The 15,759-nt window shown below is 45.2% G+C and overlaps 2 protein-coding genes across 5 annotated transcripts in view; one reads left to right on the top strand and one right to left on the bottom strand.

The window, feature by feature from the left end:
* SEC61B (SEC61 translocon subunit beta) overlaps positions 1-8,071 on the bottom strand; it is a 47,006-nt gene extending 38,935 nt beyond the window's left edge. For 2 of the 3 annotated variants that reach the window (XR_015704902.1, XM_087758280.1), the window contains exons 1-3: positions 7,906-8,057; positions 7,708-7,805; positions 7,250-7,351 (exon numbers count right to left, since the gene is read on the bottom strand). Coding sequence is in view for 2 of the 3 variants with exons in the window: in XM_087758280.1 (XP_087614406.1) it covers positions 7,250-7,351; positions 7,708-7,805; positions 7,906-7,908 (203 nt within the window). In the remaining variant the exon portion in view is untranslated. Of the gene's footprint in view, positions 1-7,249; positions 7,352-7,707; positions 7,806-7,905 lie in introns of all 3 variants that reach the window. The other variant, XM_087758273.1, reaches the window with a different exon arrangement.
* A 193-nt stretch (positions 8,072-8,264) lies between these two features.
* ALG2 (ALG2 alpha-1,3/1,6-mannosyltransferase) lies at positions 8,265-10,005 on the top strand. 2 transcript variants are annotated; one of them, XM_087758260.1, is made up of 2 exons: positions 8,265-8,678; positions 9,083-10,005. In XM_087758260.1, exons 1-2 carry the CDS (start codon positions 8,280-8,282, stop codon positions 9,983-9,985), a joined length of 1,302 nt encoding a protein of 433 aa, XP_087614386.1. In that variant the 5' UTR covers positions 8,265-8,279; the 3' UTR covers positions 9,986-10,005. The 2 variants fall into 2 exon arrangements, with proteins under 2 accessions (XP_087614386.1, XP_087614378.1); XM_087758252.1 differs by having other exon boundaries at positions 8,265-8,720.
* The last annotated feature ends 5,754 nt before the right edge of the window (positions 10,006-15,759 follow it).

Raw genomic sequence — 15,759 nt, 5'->3', positions numbered from 1 at the left:
AGTGTCTTTCAGCTTCTACTCCTCTGTTAAATCGGACTGAAGTTGGCTTACATACCCAGATCTATCGCTGGGGAAGGGAGGGAAAGCTTAAGTGACACAGATGTACTCATGTACAACAGGACCATTTCCTTATAAAACCCTTTCTTCACTTGAGGAATAATGGATCCTGAGGTTGCAATTTTTTTTTTAAGTCAAGAATAAAAGATTCTAGTACTTTATTATATCTTCTATGGAAATAGAAGTTCCTCCAGATTTCGTGAACCTCTATTGTTAAGGAGAAAAAGTGAAGATCTTTGTGGACCTAGAGCCTTCTATAGCACTTAAGTACACTACAATGATATTTACAATATCTAACAGTCAGTTCAGCCAAGCTTGTACTTCAATCACATACAAGTAGGCATAAAAATCCAAAGTCTTACTAATTCCTAGTTGTCTGATACAACACTTTGCAAATGACCATCCTTTCTTCTTTTCCACCTATTACTGAAAGACTAGTTTTCTGTATTACAGATTAGCTACTGTTTATCAGCGTGGCCATAATTCATTCACCCAGGCCAAACAGAATTGCACATTCATTATTAGCCAAACTTCTGGTAAGTCTCTGCAACCTGCATTTCCTTATCTGTACTTCTGTGGAGCTGAAGTTTTGATAAACATTGATTGCAAGAATGCACTCCAGCTCATGTACATGAAATGCTAAAAATATGAGCATGAATATCTAACACTTTTATGCTAATCATTAAAATGATCACAAATTGAAAACATACGATAGCAAAATCTGTCTTTTTATCATGTACAAGGAACATCACACAAAGCTATGTATGTTTCAGCTAGCTGCATCCAACTGAAGTATCACTTCTTTCATTAATTAAAGCAGCAAGGTTTTTTAAACCATAGGAAAGCTCACACTTCCAAAATATAAAGTCAAGAAGGTGTGGGAAGTAATTTGTGCAAAACTAGAGACAGTAGACTGACAGTGCACGCAAAAATCTATGGTACAGGCCATTCTAGAAAACAAAACATTTAATCAAGGACAGCACTGTCAAAATAGTCAATGTTTTTATACTCTGTGGAATTAAATGTAGGCTGTACAGCAGTAAGCCTTCCCCCCCGCCCCTTTTCTTTTTCTGAGTTCATAGCTGATTTTGGTCTTTAGAAGCAGCAAGATACCAGACATGCAAAAATACAGAAGGCTTTAAATGGAATTATTTGATGTGGCAAAACAGCTTTCAGGGACCGGAACCGTTTTGAAGAAAATTGTTTCCTGCTGTGTTAGAAAACTGTATCATCAAGAGTAAAGAAGAGGTTACCTACTTCGATATTACTGTTATCCATTATTTCCTTCCCTTACGCTATTTTAGAGTACATTATTCCTTTCCCTTTGAGTACCACAAACCAAGACAGCAGCACAGTCTTTCCACATGGTCAGCAGAACAACTGACTTGTATTTGGTCTTTTCTTAGCATTTTCTTTCTTGCCTTAAAATGAAATCACTGACTGCATGGATTTTATTTTCTTGCTAAGCACAGCATTTAAATAAGAGACCCTTATCTCTGCCTTTTGAAGTGGTGAGCTAACCCCCCTATTTGTTTTATTTTCCCTTGTGTTTTTACTTCCCTTCTATATGCATAGCAGTAAGTGATTTGTGGATCCTTTTCCCTTGGATACATGATTTATTTGGCTCAGTTACCACCACTTTAGTGTATTCTGCTACCCTACTGCCTTTGAGTCACCAGAATTCCCTGTTCCTCAACTTTCAATCCTCTGAAAACATAACCCTCCTACCATTACATTTTGTAAGACAATTTTCAGTTTCTGCTCCAAGTCTTCTGTCTCTCCCTCTACATTTACACTAGGTATTACGGCATAAGCACAGCTCAAAGCAATTACGATTATCGCCCTGAGTCCACACTCCTTATTCTTTTTTTTGTTCTGAACCGTTTCTTCTTTTCAGAAGTAATGCTACTTTAAGAATTGCTTTAAAGGAAGGTGGTGCATAAGAGAGGCTGCTTCTACAGCACGTCAGCAGTCAACACTTGTGTCAAGGCTGCATAACCAAGAACATTGTTTTCCCATTACAAGCTGATACTCAAACAGGAATCATAACATGAACAACAGGCAAAAATAATTCTATCCAACTGTATGGGAAGGCCTGATTTGGTTATCTGAATCTCAAGACCACATCAGCAGTGAGAAACAACTGAAACACTAATGCACCAATATGTATGTACCTTTAAGAAAAAAAAAAAAAGGAAGAGCTGTCTGACTGTTCAAAATGAAAATAAAGAACAACACCCAGAAGCAAACTGAAGTGATCATCTGAAGAGCCACTTAGCTGTATCTCAGCCTGTTTGCATGTCCTGTTATTTAAAATGCAGCCATTGCTTTTACAGTCCTCCCATTCCATTTTCCTCCCTAAGTCTCCCTGAAAGAGTCTGGACCTGCAAGAGAAACATGTCTTTGACAGCTGTGCAATTATTCTTTTTAAAATCAGTTAGGTACCAGTTCATGTTGTTCCTCAAGTGCAGTTTGAAAAACAAGCATCCTTATATACTTTTATGTATAATGGCACTGAGTAAAGTTTAACTTGCATTTAGAAAATAGAAGAAATAAATTCAGCTATTTTTCTTGAGTTAACAGAAGAACATGAACAGCTCAGCTAGCGTACCTCGGTTTCATTTCAACAAACATGTTTGTTACCTTTGCATGTTTGGGCGCCTGATTTTGCCTCTCCCATTCACAAAAAAAGATCTTCTGGCATAAAATTATATAGCAACGTACAGTATAGAAGAATCTGGTTTGAACTGTCAAATGGCATTTACTCAGAAATATGGTTATATATGAAAACCACAAGTATAACTTTTTAGATGTGGTATGTTGGAATAGGAGGAAAAAATACAGTTAAGACTGTTTCTATTTCCATATAGAACTTTTATTGCAATACCTGTATTCTAAGTGTACAGATACAAATATAAAATGACCCACGACAGACTTTAAGCCTGCCCAAATAGCAAACTGAGAAGTTAATTCGGTATTAGAGCCAAAGTTGACAGGACTTCAACAGGTGATAGGAAGCTTCCCCAGTCTCTCTTCAAGAACAACCAGGATCCATCATATTTTTGGTCCAAGATGTATGCTTTAAGTTGGCAGCTGAGTCTATGACCGAGTGTATTTACCCCAGATGTGCAGCATAAACACAGAAGCAATAAAAAGAAGACTCATGACCAAAACTGGAACAGGCCCACTAAAAATAAAGAAAAAAAAAATGTATTAACATAAAAAAAAAAGTCTGCTTTGTCCAAAGGCCAGTCATTATCAGCCAAGTGAACTCATCAGTTCATAAGCAATTGTATGAGAAAACTTATTCCATTCCCATAGAAATACCTAAAAGTACACAGAAATGAGACAGCCATCTCTATCAAAAACTGCTGCTGGCACTACATATTTAAAGATACAGTTTTACACACCCTAAATGTTACGTAACTATAAAGCACAATATAATAACAAAAAAACCCCACTTATTTAAAAAGTAACTAATGGGTCATTTTACCTCATCATTGTGAAAACCATCTCCAGAAAATTATCATCTGTATTTACTACTCAGATAGCCACCTGAGCAGAGACGTAGTCAGATACAAAAACCAACAGAGTCCTCTAGCGGCTAGTAAAATTTTGGCATAAAATTTGCATTAGCTGTTTTTTCAGAGGTTCTATTTCGTTTGAAAACAATGGCAGCAGTGGGTGAGAGACGGGGACTTCTGTTTTCTTGAAAAAGATACACAGAGTGTCAAAGTTAACTCCATCATTAAATCATTACCTAAAATGTATAAATTAACAAATTTCTTAACTTCTTTCCTTCCCACTTTTATACATCATTTAGAAATTGTATAGTGATTTTTTAAAAAACTGTTTAATCTTAGGGTGCATGTTGAGAGACTAAATCAGCTGTTTCACACACTTCTGAGACACAACAATTACGCGCACTCAACGCTGCTTCGTACCACCCACTTCATACAATCTCATTCCTGATTTTCAGCCTGCTATTGGGAGAAACACCATGAATTCTGTTATCCAGCCTGGATTACCCTCCAGATTACTGTTTATAAGCAGGTAAATGTTACTTGAATACAAAGTAAAAAAGAAACTGAAAATGGATTCAAACAATTTACTAACATATTTTTCTATGAGATCACGGTCCATGTACTTCAGATGTTCATAACTACAATCTTACACTAAGTTTTAAAACTCAATTATTATTTATCATACTCAGACTTATTGGGGTATGGAGAACCCTGAACACAGACATAAAGCATTTGGCAAATAAACCAATGACAAAACGCGCAAAATAAAGAAGTCCGCACACACAGTGAGTACATAAGCAACCCCTATCAAGGGATATCTTTCACTAAGCAACAGAATGCACTTCTCACTCCTTAGTGTTTTATACATATTTGAAGTTTATGCCCTGCATAATATAAATCGTAATGGTACCCGGTGCACAAAGTCCTTGCACTGTATCGGAATTACTATTTAATTCATTTGAGCCTTTAGTAGTAGTAATATGTAAGCTACTCTTTGCCAAAGGCACACAGGAATAGAGGAGCACCACCAACCACAGAGTGGCATGGAAATAAAACAGGGAGGGACTGTTTGTGTGTTTGGTGTCTTTTTTAAACATGCAGATGACAGTGATCCCCCTGGAGAATAATCAGGTTTCCAATACTGACATGTATATATCATTTCCTCCAGCCCCAAAGACAACCTGCTGAAACCCTGCAATTCTCCGCCAAACACCCAAATCTTCTCAGCCCACCACACAGTTTAAATAAATAAAAAACACAATTCAGGCACCTCTAAAGATTTGGTGCTATGCATTCTCAGAATGTCTTTCATAAGGCTGCATATTATACCACAAGCCCCATTTGATTCTCTACCATGGCTCCACAGGAAACACTGCCCGTAGCTCTTTAAGCAAGAAAGCTCAAGGAAAGATACAGGAACCACAGCTACCAAGTGCCACACAAAGAGGAACAAGTTTGGGTTTAGTCTTCTTTTCAACGTATGCGAGGCTTGATCTGAGTTTTAAAGAGAAAAATATCATATCCCACTCTCAACCAGATCCCCCACAGCTCCCTTTTGCTAATACTGTTTTTAAAGACAGATATTTTGTAGCATCACGTACTGCAGATCAAATGTACTTTCCTGAGGCGAATCAAACTTGCTTATTCAACATATTTATTGGTTCTGATGTTGAGTACAGATACTAAATACCTGAAGCATCAGAGGTATAATTATGCACAATATAAAATTTGATCTAGAGCAGAATTCTCCTGATCATAGCTAGCATGAAATAGCCTGTTCTCAGGTGTTTTCCTGTATTTTTTCATAGTAATTTTAAGAAAACACACACACAAAAAAGCCCAAACACCAGCAGGCTAACCTTTCACAATGCTTTATGCAGTAGTGATCACAACCACTTTTAAAAACAGCTTCAGCTGAAGCACTTTACTGAGGCAACCACAACCCATTTTCATTTTTAAGCCTACTGGATAGGACAGAGATCGTAATTGGTTGCTATGGAAAAAAAAAAAACCATACTTAGAAAAATACATGGAAAACTATACGCAAGAAAGTTGCTCCCAAGCCCTGATTCAGAAAATGTTACATCTAGTGTGCAGGTAATTTGTAAAACCAACTACAGATTTGTTTCTTCCACTAAAAGCCTGACCATACAGCCACCCACAGTAGCTTGCAAAAAACCCACTCCCTGTGTTCCAAAATGTTAAAATTGGGAAACAGTGTTGCAACATAAATAAAAGGGAAAATCTATCTACTGACCTGCTTGTACTGAAGATTAGAACAATTGAGTGGCCGTTCAACATCAGAAGTGAAACCAAAGGATTCACAAGGAAATGTACTGAAATTGGTAAAGCTGCTTTGATAGCTTGTATCACAAGTCTGTTGAAGAAAAAAATCTACCTAATGGTAGAACACTTCTGGTTTTTCTCAGTTTGGTTTTATTCATTTTTCTAAATTGAGCTTTAGTAGACCAAACACAGAAAATAGTTGCCTTGCCTGTCTGCACAGATTTACTCAAGAACACTATCATTGCTCATTATCTTTCTCTCCTTTGCCTTGCCTCCTCTCCGGATTCAGAATGGAGAAAGCAGGACCTGCAGCAGCAGAACACCACTGCTTCGATGGTTTGCTGTATAGTTTTATATCTTCTAAAGTGTCAAGCACATATGAAAATGAAAACACATAAGACAACTTCAGAGGAAGGATTACTCATGGAACAATCACTAACTAGACTATCACCAGCCCTTCCCCAAATGTTCTGTTTGTGCAGCCAGCAGCAGCCCTCTTAAAGGGCTCCAACATAAAATACTAATGGATTCTAGAAAAAAAGAAGCAATAGGGACATCCCTGAGTGTCTTGAATCTCTTCAACCCAGTAAGAACAAGAAGCCATACAGTGTAACTCTACAAGAAGCACAAAATCCCACTCAAGTTATGACTTAGCACGCACCCATCAGTTGAAATATCCCTTCTACCTTTGTTACCCAAGCATTAGGCTACAAAGCTTGTTTGGGAAACTGATCTGAATGAGTCAAGCTGGCCAAAAAGGAAAAACTTAGGCTCTCTTTACAGCTTAAGGGATGCTACCACCAAATATTTAACCATAATCTTGGAATATTCACCTCAGAGATATACAAGGTATCGGAATGCTATTTGCTTTGCAAGCTTAGCTAAAATAATTTATCTTCAGCTTTTTAATAAAAACACCTGAGATTCTGCAAACATGTGGCATATCAGTTACATTATGTTTTCAAGGGGGGTGGGGGGTGCAGGATCACAACATACCTATTAACAAAGAAAAAACAACAGTTTTAGTTAAAAGAGAACAAAAACATGCATGAAGATGCCTAAATTCACTGTGACAAGGAATCTTTCCCAGCTTCAAAGTGATTGCTTGCAGTCTTCAAAAACCACTTAAGGTAAGTCTCGGCAATTACAAAATGTAACTTGTACCTACCTTTTTAAAGCCACTATAACTTTAAAAACTACCTCTCCAGGTTTACAGATTAAATAAAATATTTCATCCCAAATGTATCTAAGCAGCCATCAATTCAGCATGTTTTCCCATGTAGACCAGAACATTTGAGCTCACAATTCAAAGACTGAAAGACTACATAAGCAGGCGAAATACACAGCCCCCACGCCTGCCACCACCTGTATATCCAACTTACACTTTGAGCCCTGGAGAGTCCTCAGTGTAGAATCGCCACATCCCACCGGTACCTGTGGAGGTGGCACGGCCCGCGCTTCTTGTCCCGCAGCTGGCATTCTTCCTTTAGGGGGTAACAGAATGAAACCAAGACCAAAACACATTAGCGCTCTGCCAGCTTCTAGCACTAAGCACCCCAAGAGACTCCGCAGAAGCAAGACAGTTGCCTCAGCCCGTATAGCCAGGCAAGCAGAGGGCACGATGGCTGGCACAGCACCGCCTGGGGCTACAGCCAGGTGCACCGAGGACCGAGGAGTTAGCCCCGCAGGAGCCCTGCCTGCACACCCCAGGGAAGCGAACAGCTCGGCCCCTTTCCACCGTCCCCCTCCTGCCCCCCGCTGGGGCCGCCCAGCCACACGGCACTAGGGACAGCGAGGGGAAAAGGGTTGCCCCCACCACGAAGACGCCGCGGGCACCTACCTCTGGCGGACGGTGGAGCCCGCCGCGCGGGGAGCCACGGCCTTGCTGGGGGAGCGGCCGGCCGAGCCGACGCTTGTGGCGCTGGGGTTGGGCCCGGGCTGCGGAGAGAGGAGAGAAGCGAGAGGGGGTGAGAGGCGGCGGGCACGGCCGGGGGAGAGGGAGCGCCCCAGCCACCCCCCGCCCCAGGCAGAACCCCACCATGGCGGCGGCGGCTCCGGGATCGGCAGAGCCTCACAGACGCTCCTGCACGGCGGCTCCCGACACCTCCCTGCCCGCAGCAGGCCCCGCCCCCGCGCCGCGCCGGCCGGGGCCCCGCGGCTGCCCGGGACGATGCCTGAGCAGCGCCGGCCGCTTTCCCCTGCCCCTCTCCCTCAGCGGCCGCCTTCTGAGCGAGCTGACCCCGCGCAACGCCTCGGTCGCTCCGCTCCCTCACCAGCTGCCGGGCCGGGGCGGCCGAGCAGGGAAGGCGCGGGAGGAGGCGCCGGGCAGCGGCCGGGCCGCCCGGCGGGTGGGGCGAGAGGGAAGGCCCCGGAGGAAGGTTGACGTGGCCTCCGGTGGCCGTCGGGCTGCGCATGCGCGCTGCTGCCCGCTACGTGGCCGGCGGGCCGCCCCCTGGGCCCGCCGCGGCAGCCATGGCGGCGGCGGCGGACGAGGCGGAGGCCGGGGAGGGCCCGTCCGTGGTGTTCCTGCACCCGGACCTGGGGCTGGGCGGGGCGGAGCGGCTGGTGGTGGACGCGGCGCTGGCGCTGCAGGCGCGGGGTTGCCGGGTGCAGATCTGGACGGCGCACTACGACGCCGGGCGCTGCTTCGCGGAGACGCGGGGGCTGCCGGTGCGGCAGGCCGGCGGCTGGCTGCCGCGCAGCCTGTGGGGCCGCGGGCACGCCCTGTGCGCCGCCCTGCGCATGGTCTTCGTGGCCCTCTACGTCCTGCTGCTCAGCGGCGAGCGGGCCGACGCCTTCGTCTGCGACCAGGTGCGGGGGGCGGCGGCCGCCATTTGCCGCCGCGCTGCTGCGGTGAGGGGAGGCCCGAGGGGGGCTGGCGGGAGAGGGAGCCGCTGCCGCTTGGGCTCCCCGGGTGGTGGGGCCTGGGCAGGAGGAGGTGCGTGGGGAGGCCCCGCGGCTTGATGGGGCCGGGGCGGGGAAGGGGTCTCGGCGGCCTCGCAGGCCCGAGGTGAGGGAGGAAACCCAGAGCCGCAGCAAGAGGTCGCGGGCGAGGGGGTGCAGCTTGATGCGCTTGCAGAGGGGAGAGGGAGAAGGCCCTTGGCTTGCAAAGGGCTGGCTCTCGGGGCATGGCTTTGAAATCAGACGTACACGCCAGCACCCCTAATGCAAATAATGAACGTCTTCTCTTGTCCTGTCTCTCCTGGGTGGACTAGGTGTCTGCTTGCATTCCTGTACTTAGACTGGCCAGAACCCGTAAGAAGGTTTTGTTTTACTGTCACTTTCCTGATCAGCTTCTGACCAAGAGAGATTCTTTCCTAAAGCGCGTCTACAGATTACCGCTCGACTGGCTGGAAGAGTACACGACTGGCATGGCAGACTGCGTTGTTGTGAACAGCAGGTTCACCGCCAGCGTGTTCAAGGACACGTTTAAGTCTTTATCTCACATAAACCCAGATGTCCTCTACCCATCGCTCAATATCAGTAGCTTTGAAGCAGTAGTTCCTGGGGACATAACTGACCTGATACCCAAAAAGAAAAAGTTCTTGTTTCTTTCCATTAATAGGTATGAGAGAAAAAAGAATCTAGCACTGGCCCTTGAAGCTTTGCATGAGCTTCGAGGAAGACTGGATTCTCATGAGTGGAATGAAGTTCACCTGGTTATGGCAGGTGGTTATGATAAACGAGTTCTGGAGAATGTGGAGCACTATGAAGAGCTGAGGAGACTTGCAGCCAAGCTTAGTGTTAATGACCATGTCACTTTTCTGAGATCATTCTCAGATGAACAGAAAGTCTCTCTTTTTAGTAACTCCGTATGTGTGCTTTATACGCCAAGCAATGAACATTTTGGCATTGTTCCTCTGGAGGCAATGTATATGAGATGTCCAGTTATAGCAGTTAATTCAGGCGGTCCTTTAGAATCAATCTTGCATAACGTTACAGGATTTTTGTGTGATCCTCTGCCAACGCAATTCTCTGAGGCCATGGAAAAAATTGTGAGAGATCCTCTCTTAAAGGATACAATGGGAGCAGCTGGGAGAGCCACAGTTATGGAAAAATTTTCTTCAGAAGCATTCACAGAACAGCTGTACCAATACATATGCAGATTAACACAATAAAATTATATTCCCATATTTTACAGCTTTGTATCTGTCATTTGTATAGGGGACCAGTATTCATTGTGACTATGATGAAGAACCTGGGACACGTGAATTTCCTTGTTATGCTTCTTGTGCTGCCTTATGTCACCCAACACAAAGAACGAGCAAAACATGTCCCACTCTCTTCATTAGAAGGTTAACATTTTCATGTGGTAGGCTGATCTGCCATTGTAGGAGTTCTTTTGTGTACCATGCCTTGGAAAAATGCATAGTTAAATGGCAGTAACTTACTAGGAAATTATTGCACATTTTATTTTAATACTGTACAGTATGGCTGATTCAATTTACAAAATGTGGATTTGTACGGATAAGACAGGCGCAGCTTTATTTTTATTTATTTAAAATGTTAATCAGTAATTTTTAAGTAAAAGCTATCTCAGCTGAGGTATGGAGAGAATTGCACAGTACAACCAACTGTTTAAAAAAACCAACACTGTTAGGGATATGAATGGTATGGGTTTAAAATTATTGACCTTTTATTGTACTTAAATTGCATTATGTCGTCACACTGGGTGTCATAAACAAGCGTACAGGTGTGTGAGCAGGAGGATGCTGAGACTAGAATCAAGGACATCAGACTACCTTGGGCAAAAATGTTAGTGCTGAAGTTCTATGTCTGTGCAGTTACCTGCACTGTTTAAGGATGTAATTTTACTTTGAGAGTTTCTGGTTTATAGAGACTTGAATGATATCGCCTTTATTTAACGTTTCATTCTAAATGACAGCACGCTTTTAAAAAAGGTAATCCGGAGCAGGCAGAGAGATTTTATTTTGCTTGTTTTAGTGGCAACTTTTTGGTATAATTTTTCTGAATAGTTTAGCTGGGGGATACTTTTCTCCTAATGCAGTGACTGCACATGTGACAGTAATTGGACTTTTTTCCCAAGTGTAATGCCTGGTTTTGGTCAAGGAATATCTGATTTTTTTCATCTACTTTTCTTTTTAGCGCATCTTTATTAGTTTGTTGTTCTGTTTGGTTTCCAATAACACGCAATCCATACAGTTGAACTTTAAGTCTGAAAATGGATTGAGTAACTATACGATTTCCTCATTCTTTGAAATCCAGTTTTATCCATAAAATACAATTTTGTAGTCCAAATTCTGCAATTTGTATTTAAGATAAAGTTTCAGGCATTTTCACATTTAGTACTTCACAACAGAGAGACCAGTCTTTCTGTTGCTTAGGACTGCAACCTAGGTCTCGGTATAAGGCTTTTATTTAAAGTAAAACAAACAAAAATCCACAAACAAAGTCTGTCCTTGTCTTTAATCAGGAAGTTGGGATGCTATAATGGTTATTCATTGTGGATAGAGAGCGGGTGGTCACACAGGCCCTATTTCCAACATTGCTGTTCATGTCAGAAGATCTGGCAAGCCTGAATTTATCGTCTCTCTTGCCTGTTCCTGTATTTGTGCTCCTTCCCCACCACTTAAAAGTTTTCCTAAATCTTTATGCAACTTTTTCAGGATGGGTGTAGCAATGAGTGACTGAAGGGCCTGGAGAGTGTGAAAATAATCTGTGGTCATTGATGTTAACACCTTCAAGACATATTTGGCCTGGGTTTTAAGCTCCAGCTAGAAGGTGCAAGATAATTGGAGCTGATTCCTGTGGCTGCTTAGTTTATGTTAATGTTCTCCTCTCCAGACTGCGCTGGAGTTAAGCTGGAGCCTCAGGTACATGCCAGTGTGCACTTGCCAGCTTAGCTGCGGGGGTAGCTCCATTTATGCTCAAACCTTGGCCTCCAGCCCTTTCCTAAGCTGTGTTGATGGCAGGCATGTGCCTAGCCCTGTGCCCTGCAGCTCCTTTTGACTGGATTTCAGGAATGGCACTTGGACTTGACCTGCCGTCTCATGTTTACCTGGTGGTCACTGGGCTGTCAGCAGAATCTGTTACTGTCACCAGGCTGCCCTGCGTGGGTGCTGTGCCCTGGTTGGTGAGATCACCATCCCTGTGTGATATGGTCTCCCTCGGCTTTTGACTGTCATCCCTTGCAGAGCAGCCCCAGTCTTGCTGCTTCCTCACAGGTAGCTCGGGCCATCTCAAGCCCAGAGCTGACTGTCATGGAGCCTGGTCTTCCGGCTGCCCATCAGCTGCAGGTTAACCTCAGAATCCTGCAGGAAGCTATGGTCAGCACGGAGAGGTGTGGCACAGCCTTTCAGGCTGCTTCAGCATCTCTTGCTCCCCAACTTCTAGAACGATTCAGTGGGGACTTCGACAATGGTATCAGGATTTACTAGTCAGATGTGGCTAATCTTTACAGCCTATCCAGGGGCTGTATATCCCAAGGAACATTAGATGCTCAGGAGTAATAATCTCCCAACGCTCAGGGAAACGCAGGAGTGGATTGGGACCATGTGGAAGACAATGGCCCTGTGCTCCAAAACCTGAGGACTTATTCATTGATTTGGAGCAGGTTTTGGGGGACCGCAACTGTACAGTGGCCAAGGCTGCCTTGCTGGAGCTCCAGCAGGGGAAGTAGTTGGCCACTAACTACACAATTCAGGTCACGGAGTTTATTGTGGAAACTGAGTGTGAAGAGCAAGCCCTTACGGCCCTCTAAAGTCTAGGGCTGCCTGAGGCCCTCAAAAATGAGATGGCTAGGACTGGCCTACCCCAGAGCCTGGGGCAGCCTGTCAGACAGGCCTACCACTGGAGAAGCACCTAGCTCTGTCAGGAAGAGCATATGCAGACCTCCACCATGTTTTGCTCCACCTTCCTTACTATCCCCAGAGGAAGAGCCCATGGACATAGGCACCATCTACCTCGCCCCTCCTCCCAAGAATGAGGACACAGATGGAGAAAAGGGGGTTGCTTTTGCTGTGGTAGAAATGGCAACTGTCGTCAGTTGCACCAACAAACCCCCTGCTCTGACAGTCACTTGGTGCAGGTACGCGTGAGGCAGCCGGTGTGGCTGGCAGACTTCTGGGTTGGAAATCAAAGTTAGTGATGAATGGATAGTTAACAAAGTGTGAAGAGAGAGAGAAGCTGGGCAGACAAGGTGGGGAGAGAAGCAACTCATCCTTCAGTTGTATTCCAGGTTCTGGTGGTAGGTCAGCACCGCTGTTGGTTCTTCTACTACCTCAAGAATGTGGTACCACTCCTCAGAGGCAGCTTTGATTTTCAGGTGCTGCTTGTCCCAGACATCGTAATTCCTCTCAGTGGGGGTAAGCTGCCTAGAGAAATAGACATAGGATCCTGGGTTGTGCTTTGGGCCAGCTTCTGGGAGAGTATGGCCCCTGTGACACAGAAGCATCTGCTTCTACAGTGAAATGCCAGCCAGGGCGTGGGTGGGACTGTGAGGCAGGCTGTGGTGAATGCCTGTTTCAGTTCCTCAGAAGCTGTGTGTGCTTCTTATGCCCATAGAAAGTGAGGTCCCTTCCAAGTAGGTGCTGTTATAGGAGCCATGATACTGGAAAACCCTGTTACAAGTCATCAAAAGAAGTTGGCAAATTCTAAGAAACTCTGCAGTCCTTGCATGCTAGAAGGGAAGGAGTGGAAAACTGCTTTCTGAACCAGATACTGACACTATGAGCATCTTGCGATACCATTTGGTCTCTTCTATGCTCTGACCACCTTCCATCATTTTGTAAGTGATGTCCTGCACAGCCTACTTGATAGCTATGTAGTGGCATTCTCGACATCATGTTCTCTGATGCTCAACCGGCACACAGACTATGCCAGGGAAGCCCTGAGTCACTTGCGCAGTAGTGGCTCCATGTCAAACCCCAGAGATCTGGTCTTTTCAACAGCACAGGGTGGAGTTCCTGGGGTACCTGGTGGACCCCAACTGCTGGCATGTGGATCCCAGGTAGGCTGAAGCCACCTTAAGTTGGCAGGCTCCTTCTATGAAGGGTCAGAAACCCCCATACTTCTTTTTGACAAAAAATACGGGGCACTGGTAGTGGAGGTAGAGGGGCAGATCAACCCACATAGCAGATTGTCCTTGAAATGCTCCTTGAGGGCTGTTGATTTGGAGCATGACAAAGCCTAGATTCTCCCAAAAGGTGCTAAAGGAGTTGGTGGGCAGGGGGTGTCACTCTGGGTGCAGGGGAGGTTACTGATCACAGTTCCTTGCAGGGCTTGGGGTTGAAACAGAAAATGCAGGGTGGCCACGGGGTCAAGTCTTATGACAGCTAGGTGCAGGGAGGCTGTGGGGGCAAGCCCTGGCTCTAGTCTGAAGGCCAGGCTCCATGGTACTCAGCTCAGGGCCTGAGAAAGCCTGAGCTGCCAGGGAGCAGCAAGAGCAAGACTCTTCCACAACAGAGAACAAGCCAGGAGCCAAGGATGGCCACAACGAAGGCTGGGCAATGATCTCACTGAGAAGGTGCAGTCCCACAGCTCTTGAACTGGGCAAGTAGAGAAGGGGCGGTCAGAAGAAGGTCCTATCAACAGTTCAGTGATCATCAGGCAGAAACAAGGTAACACGTCAGGTCCAGGTTCAAACCAGGAAAGCCAAACAGCTCAAGGACAGGGCTAGAAAGAGGTACGCCTACAACACAGCTCACGCAGAAACCGAAGGCCTGAGCGTAATTGGACCCCCTGCAGCCATGAGCAGCGGGTGTGGGTGGAAGCCCCAGGTGGGTCTGGTCAGGGCCAATAAGACCTGTTGGTTTGATGACTGCTGGACTGGTGAGAGACCCTGTCACTGCCACCAAGCTGCTTGGGTACAGTGGAGCTGTGCCCCGGCTGGCAAGGTCACTGCCCCGTGTGCTGGGATAGCCCTCAGCTCCTGACTTATGTGCCCTTGTGGAGCACCCTCACTCCTGCAGCTCCCTGACAGCCGAGGGACTTCTTGAGCCAGTTGTGGTTTCTTTGTGTTATTCAAATGGATTTCTCCTCCATCGCTTTTTCCATTTTCCCTTTGAAATTCATGGAAATGTTTGCATTTGTAACACCCAGCTACAAGGACTTCCACAGTTTAACTCCCCTATTGCATGAAGACCACCTTCCTCAGACTGTTTTGAATCTACCTCCTGCTTGCTTCATTTTAAGCCTCTTAATTTTTCCTTTAGAAGAGACAGTGAACAACTAAACCCTATCCATCTTCCCCACGCCATTTGTAACTGCAGTATAGTTGCAAAGGGCTCCCTCTTTGCTCTCCTTTCTCACTGTCTCCTGCTGGAGGGGAACTCTATGCTGCCTCTCCCAGAGACCACCTCCTTGGCATGGGATAAGGCAGGAGACAGAAAGACGATGGGTTTTTTTCGTATTTAATTAATCTGCCCTAGGTTCCCTCTTGACAGGGGAGGCACAAATCAGCTCCTCTTTGGCTCTTTGTGGTTTAGGTTCAGTAGTCCTCAGTAGTCCTGAGTGGATTGCAGCTTGAAGAATAACATTACATCTGTATAAATTGCCTCAGGATTTTTTGCTGTGTCCAGTGTTTATCTTAATTTTCTGTCTTAAACTATTGAGTGCTACTGCTGTGTGTGAGGAAAGCTAACTATGTTCTAATACTACACAGTGTCTCAGAGCTGTAACCTTTGAGATTAAAGCTATAGTTGTCCTTAAATGTTTCTGGATTATGCAGTGTCTCATATTGATATGTTCTCTTGAGCATCTCTTCATCTAGTGCCGTACTGTCCTTTAACTACTGCTGTTTTAAAGACCCACACATGAAAACAAAGTTTAGGTTTACAGAAGAAAGAAACCTTTTGTTTCAGAAGTGCAAGTGCTCAGTCAGTTCCTTATCTTATTCCAGTGTAGCTTCGTTTCCTCTCTACTTCCTCATCTC

Source organism: Nipponia nippon, unplaced genomic scaffold (assembly GCF_047370975.1).
Source record: "Nipponia nippon isolate SJK-2023a ecotype South Korea unplaced genomic scaffold, ASM4737097v1 scaffold_1, whole genome shotgun sequence".
Taxonomy (NCBI): Eukaryota; Metazoa; Chordata; class Aves; order Pelecaniformes; family Threskiornithidae; genus Nipponia; species Nipponia nippon.
This window is presented reverse-complemented; position numbering and strand designations above follow the sequence as displayed.

Coding starts and splice junctions, on each gene's coding strand:
- ALG2 (XM_087758252.1), top strand. CDS start 8,280: ATGCGCGCTGCTGCCCGCTACGTGGCCGGCGGGCCGCCCCCTGGGCCC. Junction 8,721..9,082: donor TTTGCCGCCGCGCTGCTGCG/GTGAGGGGAGGC, acceptor TGGGTGGACTAG/GTGTCTGCTTGCATTCCTGT.